The sequence below is a fragment of the Drosophila novamexicana genome, unplaced genomic scaffold (assembly GCF_003285875.2).
Source record: "Drosophila novamexicana strain 15010-1031.04,08,12 unplaced genomic scaffold, DnovRS2.1 tig00000193-arrow-pilon, whole genome shotgun sequence".
Taxonomy (NCBI): domain Eukaryota; kingdom Metazoa; phylum Arthropoda; class Insecta; order Diptera; family Drosophilidae; genus Drosophila; species Drosophila novamexicana.
This window is the reverse complement of record NW_020824787.1, coordinates 1,116,384-1,125,594: the sequence shown is the minus strand read 5'-3', so window position 1 is coordinate 1,125,594 and position 9,211 is coordinate 1,116,384. Positions and strand designations below refer to the sequence as shown.

General features: G+C 36.6%; 1 protein-coding gene across 1 annotated transcript; it reads left to right on the top strand.

Moving 5' to 3' along the window:
- The first annotated feature begins 8,708 nt into the window (after positions 1 to 8,708).
- Positions 8,709 to 9,189, top strand: LOC115758789 (glycine-rich protein 5-like). Its single transcript, XM_030699562.1, has one exon. It carries the CDS (start codon positions 8,719 to 8,721, stop codon positions 9,106 to 9,108), a length of 390 nt encoding a protein of 129 aa, XP_030555422.1. The 5' UTR covers positions 8,709 to 8,718; the 3' UTR covers positions 9,109 to 9,189.
- Positions 9,190 to 9,211: the final 22 nt, after the last annotated feature.

The following is a 9,211-nucleotide window of genomic DNA, read 5'->3' as shown; positions in this document are numbered from 1 at the left end:
TATTTAACAGTTCTTGACGTAAAAACAATTTTACAATTTTAAATTTTGTACCAGATTTTTCTTTTATTTTGTATGAATTGAGTGTCATGAATAATAATCACATATTAGCAATATATATAGCTCATATCATACAATAAAATGTTGTTTATTTACGCATTTCCTATTGATTTATATATTGTTTAATTATATCTGATTCTAACTGCGACATTTTAGCCGTGTACGAACGTGTGTTTATGGGCTATAAGTCGAATTCCGAACTAAGAGCTGGAGATGAAAGCGTGTCAACAATTTTTTTTAGCCGACACACGAAACGAGCAGAAATTAAAAATACAAAACAACAACAACGAATTGCCACGATTTTAGAAAATACAAATCTTAATGTCTATTAGTGCCATTAAGGAACACACATATATACACTCCCAACCAAACTTATAAGTTAATTAAATTAAAAAAAAATTGTATTTTAAGCAAGCAATTTGTTAAATTGTACGTAAAAAAATGTTAAACATATTTTTTTTAGCGGCGTAGTTTTTTTATTATCTGATAATAATAATAATAATAAATCATGTTTGGAACTAATAACTCAACAACATGAAAACGTACAAAAAAGAATGCCGCACGCTTATATAAAATTAATAAACATTACACAAAAAAGAAAAAAGCAAAATTAATTTGGCAAAATAAATGATGAAAAAAAGGGGAAGAGAGAAAGAAAAAATGATTGGTAAACCGGTTGGTTGTATGAGACACTTATGCGAAGCCCCAAAATGTGAATATTTGTTTGGGCGCCAGTTTGCATAAATAAACAAAAACAGACTTGCGACAAATTTGAAAGCAGAGAAATTAGCCGAAGCTTTGATTACATTTGAGATTTAAGCTGTTTGAATAAACATTTAAATTAAGTGCATTTATTATACAGCTTGTTGATGGCAGCAGTTATAAGCGCAAACAGCTGAGATTTTGAAAGGCTGGCATTGGATCTTTCCCCGTTGGACTTCCCCGCCACTCTCGTGCTAATTGCGTATACGTATTTTATTTATATTAATTTTATCTAATATTTGACCATAAAATCACCAATTTCACACGATTTCCATCTGTTGGGAAATCCCTATGAGTCGTACACTCGCACATTGTTGTTCGCAAATGCTTAGAACATAGACCCGACTATTCACGTGTGAAATCTCGAATACCCTCTATGCGCAATGACGACATTGTAACTGGTTTTAGCATCTAAAAGTATACTAAAATGATTTGTGCGGGCTATTCAGGTTGCCATTTGTTAATTAACAATTGCATATTAAACAATGTTTTGTTTACGTTTGTGTTTTTTTTTTTGTTCTATCTCACTGTCTGATACGCTGCATGTCTCTACAGTGTTATTGAATTTTAAAAATTTGTATACCCTTTACTTATCTAAAATGTAGAGCTATAATCTTTGTGAGGTAGAGTTAGAAGATTTATTTTTATCCCATAGAAATATGTATTTTGTGTTAAATATTAAATCAATAGAGATAAACTACGAGCTCAGCTGCAAATAATAATACAAATAACATTTGACTACAGGCTATTTTATAGTCAACTATTTACTTGCTGTTACTAAATTATACTATAGTTACCTGTTTTCTTATTACAACGTACTTTATTCTACCAGCTTCTACCAGCTATCTAAATGAGCCCGCAGCAATTTTCTCGCACGGCTTATACACCGTATAAACAGAGATTTATCATTTTGCAATTCAATCTAAAATTATTATATTCTCGCTATTCATTAGCATCGCTTATTGGTTGTCTAATTGTCGACAAATCATCAGCTTAGAAAGCAAAACTTTGATTTCGATTTGCATACTACGAAAACTACTATAAAGGGTTGAGTAATATTAGAATATTATACTTGTCTATGAATGGATCTCTATAGTTCACTCACAGCGATTTGTAAGCTAGCTCTGCGATGTACACCGGGAGAGATGAGAAGAAAAGTTACCTGTAGGGTAAAATGTTAATTTTACAATAAATTTATGTATATATATTTATTAAGAAAAGAAGAAATTGTTAAAAAAATGTGTATTCTTTGGATTGGTACACAAAATTTATTATTGTAAACATAGGGTATTTACGGGTATGTTCATTTCGACAAGGTAGACGAGGCGATCTGTGAAAAATGAAAAAGAGTACAAATATGCGTGCGGTATGTAAATTAGCCTGGGTTAAGGCCTTCAGTGCTTTGTCGGTATATCATTAGTCATTTGAATTAGGCCATATTGGCAGGGTTAATTTTTTTATTTGCGTGTGTCCAACAGATGACAATTTATAAAAAATTGCAAACTGAGAGAAATTTTTTATTTTTGGTTGAACAATAATTATGATTATAATTATACATGAATCTAAAGTATTTCAAAATAAATCTGTATGTCACAAAATATAATTTGTATACATTTTTTATTATTATAAAATAAATTTTAATGATATGTTTATCTTATCTTAATAAATCGGCAGAAGTTTGTAAATTTATTTTTATATGTAGATGTTTTCATACACAAAAGTCTGATACTCGAATAAAAATGAGCAATAAATTCATTATACAATCCAATAATAGTTAAAAACTTGTTGTATAAAACTTTTCTGCAAATGGATATTTCTTGATATTACTAATCGATAGCTATTAAAATTTGCAAAGTTTGTTAAATACTATACTCACAATGTGGTTATAATACTTGAATAAAATTGGCAAAGTAAACGAGTATACCAAGTTTTCTGGATTAACTTTTGTCAAATATTAGGGTATACGAATATTCAAATTTACAATTCTTAATATTTCTCTTCACTATCGTGACACGTGCACATCGCTAGTGAGTAATAGCTCATGGTTAAAGTGTGTGGCAAACATGTTTTAAGATCTTTTTGGACATTTTTAGCACGCGCATATAAAATGAACCGAGTTTGAGATTAATTTTTCTCAAAATAAAATTTGTTTTCTATTTGTTGTTTGCTTTGTAACGACGCCATAGAAACCGCTTCGGCAATAAAGGCGAATAAACTCTTCAAGATGAACTTGTCTATTTACTAGAATTTGCGATATATACATATGTGTGTGTGTGCGTGTTTGTGGGGGGGAATTCCTCAAAGCAGGAAGATCATCTCATGTCATTGTTGACTGCAAAGAGTCAATAAGCCACTTGTAGGCAAACACAACATATTTATCAATGCTAAGGTCTATAAGTACATACTTTATCCACATAATTTGATCGTATGTATTATAATTTTGTAGCTTTCAGAGTTGTTGCTTTGGGATTCACCCGGTCAAGTGACAGACCAAAGCCGGCTTACAAAATGAAACTGATAATGATGACGACGATGCGCTCATAATGAAGTCAAAGCTGATAATTAGAAATAAAAGCAAAGAAAACCGGTAAATGGTCCGAGAAGTCCGAACTCCGCTCCGCTCGGGATGCCATTTATCACACGCGGCCTACAGACCAGTCCGAGCGTTTCACGCTTACGCATGCCGTATAAATATTTGGGTGGTTCGACATAGGTCCATCAGTTGGACTGTCATCTGCTAAGAGGAAACTACAATTCTGCCCAACGATACGAGCATTATGAAGACCCTCATTGTGCTGGCCCTGTTAATAGCTGCCGCGTCGGCGCTGCCTCAATTTGGAGGTTTCGGAGGCCCTGGCTTCGGGGGCCCTGGCTTCGGTGGCCCTGGTTTCGGTGGTGGTTACGGACGTCCAGGTTTCGGCGGCCCTGGATTCGGCGGTGGTTACGGACGCCCCGGCTTCGGTGGCGGTTTCGGCGGCCCTGGATTCGGTGGCCCTGGATTTGGCGGCGGTGGTTATTACCCAGGTGGTGGATTCGGCGGTGGACCCGGCGGCTTCGGTGGTCGCGGTGGCGGTCGTGGCGGCGGCGGCGGCGCATCTTCTGCTTCTGCCTCGTCCAGTGCATCGGCAGCTGGCAATGGCGCTGCCTCAGCCTCCTCCTCTGCGTCAGCCTCCGCCTCAGGTGGCGGTTTCGGTCGCTAAAATGTTTAAGTCTGTGCGCAGTGCACCGATACGAGATTTTACAAAATGTTAACTTAGTTAGTTATAAGCTATGTTTAAAAGTCTGAAAATTAAAACAAAATTTAATACCATCTACTTGTCGTTTAACTGTCATGTTTCTATAAAAAGTAAATAGATGTACACGACGCAGCTCAATATAAATAATCACTTTAACTTAAACTTAAACTTTATGGGTTGACAATATATGACAAGATAATAACAGGGCTCGCTCATTGTTATGAATTCATCAAAATTTATTTTCGTGACCAGCTAAAAGCTCGACACAAGCACACCTCAAATCCCGTAGCACCTGTTCCCGAAAACCTCTTAAAACTGTTTTCAGCAACAATGTTTGCCTGAACACCCAATTAATTGATCTCAGTGGTTTATCCATAAAATTTATTTGCTTACATTTTTTTTTTTTGCATTGATGTCGTCAGAAAAGCCACCAAATGAGGCGAATCACCTCTTCAAGTTGAACTTGTTGGTGCCGTAGAATAAAAATTCGCAGCTAATGATAAAAGGCAAACAAGAAAGTCCGCGGCCATTATACAACGAATATTAAATGCCCTTGTAGACATATGGCATTGAAGTGCTTCCATTAAAAATTTTATTCTTCCGCTTACTTTTATAGGAACCTAGGATACCGGATACAGAATAGCTGAGTTTTTAGTTGAGCTTCATTAAGATAACGTGAAAAATTAAAAATGTTTACACTTTATTTAATGGATTCTTCGCATAGAGCTAAATGATATAGTATTTCGATGTTGCTATGATGTTGCTGATATAGAGAACTTGTAAATGCGAAGTTTACTTAAGATATTTAAGAATAATCTGAAAAGTCTTTCAGGAAAGGCCTTGAAATTTACAGAACTTCCCAATGACAGTTATACAATATAGAAGTCAGATTCGGTCGGGTACGATATGTTTTCTAATACTTTTATAATCACACATATGTATGTAGTAAAGTCTCAAAAAAACGAAGACCTATACTTATGTGAATTTGGCAATATTGCCTACTTGCGATCTGGTCACACTGATCCATTGAAGAGCAATCGCGGTACTTAGCTCGTCACATTGCACCAATGCGATAGGAGAGTCGTCTCAGAGAGTTTGTGGGATGGGGTTGTTGTTGAAGTAAAAAATCATTTATCAATAAAATAGAATTCGCTGATGTTGATATTAGATTAAATACCATTAAATTGCAATTTGGTATTCCTGCTAAAAGTTACAAAGTTACAATTCATGATAGCTCAATTGATTAATGTCATTTGATCGCACATGCTAGTAAAACTCTTGAGTGGGGACTCACCCGTTCAAGCCGGCGCACAAAATGCAGTACATAATACCCTGCATCCATTTAAATGGGAAAATGGGTATATTCTAGATTAGAAGAGTGGGTTTGAGGTCATATACACACAGACGGTGTGTGAGCATTGGACAAATTTGGTATGCCCTAGTTTATTATCTTCAGATAGAGTTCTTTAAAAGCGAAATAAAAAACTAACAAAAAGGGATGTTGCAGTACGGGGATTCAAGTTGGAATACTTGGCTATTATAGATGCAGTTAAAGTTAAGATTCTAATAATATTAATAGTACAGACATTAATTTGTGATCCGGGAATATTTTTATTGCGAGTATACATGGACACCTGCATATCGCGTTTCTCCATTCTGTTCTATTTCAAATATTGCTATCACCAATTTTTTGATCAGCAAACTCAAAATTGGTAATTAAACTGGTAAGTACAAGCTCTTGTTGACTTAGGGTATCGTCAGGTTGAGCAGTCTTTTACGGTTGTCTTAAGCATTCCCACTTGCTGACGTTTATAATAATAATGATGTTGTTGCAGGCGTAGCTAATAACTTGAATTAAGGCATAGAAAGCAGGTGAATAGCTTGAGGTGTTCGAACTGAGAACCCGGGGATTCATTAATCACATCGCCGATTGACCAGTTTGATCGTTTTACGTTGTTGTTAACCGTATAAATAGCTTGGAGGGATTGACATAGGTCAATCAGTTTGCCTGTGACCAGCTTTGTGTAAACAACAGTTCCATTTATCGATCCGAGCAACATGAGAATCCTTTTTGTGCTTGTTTTATTGATTGCTGCCGTCGCCGCAGTGCCTCAGTTCGGTTTCGGAGGTGGCTACGGACGACGGTTCCGTGGTGGCGGATTTCGGAAAGGTGGCGGCGGGGGTGGTCGCGGCGGGTCTTCCTCTGCTGCAGCCGCGTCCAGTGCAGCGGCCGCCGGCAATGGAGCTGCCTCAGCTTCGGCCTCCGCGTCTGCTTCTGCTTCAGGTGGAGGTCGCTTCCGTGGCTGAATTGCTGGAGTCTGAGCCTTGCGCACCGACATGAGATTACAAAGTTCAATTATTCTTAAGTTATGTGTAAAAAGTTTGGAATTAAAAAAAAGTAATAATGTATTGTTGTGTTAAATATTAAGATTAAAGAAGAAAGTTATAGCAAATGCTAAGGGAGCACAATTTTCGGCGCACCGAACAGCTTGAGCTGCTCTTTGGGCTCTTATTATAACCAAACTTGATTAAAGAATATCAAGACGCGGGCTAATAAACTTTTCAACATAGAGATTTGATTTTATAAAAAAATGAAGTTCAACCCATCTTTCAGAATATATTCTAGTTCCAGTAGACTCCATAACATTTTATAATAATTCTTAAATATGCCCAAAACAATATAATTTGTTGGTTGTTATTGGGATGTAAAACTGAACAACCGTTTGCTGTTGTTTGTTTATGTTTCTGGTTTATTTATTTTATTTTCTGTGAATTACCAATCGTTTTCTATGAAAGCTGCATAAAATGCCCGTTAATTCCGGCATATATGTGAGAACAACAATAAAAATGTTTTGCACACACGGGTTTCTGGCTACGCTTCAACTAATGATCAGGAAACCTGAAATGCCCTCCACATAGTCGACAGCTCAATTACGTACAGTCGAGTCATATAAAAATAAAGGTAGAATATAATGCCGAGAAATAGCTGTAGCCTCATAAGGTATGACATAAACGAAGAATTAAAGAATAAGTTCAAAGCGCCGAACTTTGAATGCGTTTTTAATAATAATATATACTATGTATATTAGGTTAGACTTGGCCATTTATTTCCTGAGGAGCAACATTTCTTAATTTGGCTTAAATATTTGCAAAAATAACTATTTTGACTGATAGTTTTTGTAAGAGATAAGAGAGGATAACGTGAAAACCAAGAGCTCTTGATTTTGTTCCATAGTTCCAATAGATAGTCTATTTGTCTCTAGAAGCGTACTCCTAACATAGATCATTACTGAATAATGGTTATTATTGCATTGCCAACTAAAAGGCAGGGGTATTCTGCATTGCACATTCAAAACACTTTCGCAAAATTCAATGTTGCACACTTTTTGGAGCTCAGTACAAATTTAAAACTTTTTAAAAATCCCAAAAGTATACTAGTATATCTGATTTGGTGATCAGCTGATATGTAAATTTTAGTAATGAGGATCTAAATCTAAGATATATAATAAGCTTTTTCAATTTACCCGATGGATAAAGAAATTGTTAGGTACGCGAGACTCATATCAACAACTGTGACAGGATGCGATCATTTCTAATACAAAACAAAATATATATATAAATAAATCATTTTAGCTTAGCTTAGCAGCTTGCTAGAATAAATTAAATCAAATGTAAACATTAATTAGCAGAAATAAACGTATGCCATAGGAAATATAAATAAAAGTAATCAAATTTCGAATCAATGAATATACAAAAATTACGAATCAATATTAATTAATACCTGTTTTATCTATCAGCTTTCGATTTGGCAAGAAAAACAACATTTTATGCTTGGCAGAGCTGCGCATATTCAGTTCAGTGAACTAGTTACCTCAACTAGTACATATGAACCATGTTGCGAACAGAATAACAGACTTTTTTTGTTTCAAACTAGTTTGAATGAAATATTCAATACATCGTAATAATATACTAATTATCTTTTCATTTAAGTATTCAAGTATAGAACTATTTGCCATTTGCAGCCAGGTTATTTTTTTGTTTATATCTTTATTTTAATGTTTATTCATTCAATTTTAAATATTCTATAATTTAAAACTTGATATCCTACAAATTAACTGGCTTAAAAAATAAAACAAATATCAAGTTTTATTTTTTAAGTCAGCGGCTTGGGCAATGAAAATCACGTATAGCATGGAGCAAGGGGCACGTTTAAGTTCTGGTATCAACATCTGATCGAAGAGTTTCTAAAACAAATAGATAAGAAGGAACCGGTTGCTCCACCTGACCAGCGGCATGTAGGGTATTGTCATAGTCATTTATGGGCCAGCTAATTGACAATACTAATTCGCATTGATGATCGTTTGGTGGTTTTTGTTTTTGTTCGGTTTGTTATTGTTGCTGGCGAATTTGAAACCAAATCTCTGACGTTGTAGAAAACTAATGAAGTCTCAGAAATGTTTGTGTGTTTGGCTACATGATCATTTTGCACTCATCATCTCTCATATTCTGGCTCTCTCTCTTTCTCTTTCCCTTTCTGTCTCTTTCGTTGGCCAGCTGATTAATGGGGAAGGTGGGTATGTGGATATCCCGGGTCCGATTTGTATAAAAGCCACCGCTTGTTGGGCGCTTTGTTAAGTTTTCGAAGCCAACTCGAGGCCTCATCATGAAACTGTTTATCGCTCTCTCCGTGCTGGTAGCCGTGGCATCAGCTTTGCCTCAATTTGGCGGCGGCAACGCCAACGCCAATGCCAATGCCAATGCCAATGCGCAGGGTTTTGGAGGCGGTGGCTTCGGCGGTAGACCCGGCGGTGGTTTCGGTGGTGGACCCGGATTCGGAGGCGGCGGCTTCGGTGGTAGACCCGGCGGTGGTTTCGGTAGACCTGGAGGCGGTTTTGGTGGTGGACCCGGATTCGGAGGCGGCGGCTTCGGCGGTGGACCCGGAGGCGGTTTCGGCGGTGGACCCGGAGGCGGTTTCGGTGGCGGCGGCGGCTCATCCTCTGCGAGTGCCTCGGCCAGCGCCAGTGCCGGCGGTGGTGGTGGTTTCCGCGGCTAAGCCATATAAGATCTGACTTATGTATCTTAAATAATTAAGAGTTAATGAACGTGAATAAAAAATGATGAAGCTAAATCTTATTTAAGAAAAGTATTCATCGCAA

What these genes read in the sequence shown, in the direction of transcription:
- LOC115758789 (XM_030699562.1), top strand. Translation starts at nt 8,719, where the DNA reads ATGAAACTGTTTATCGCTCTCTCCGTGCTGGTAGCCGTGGCATCAGCT.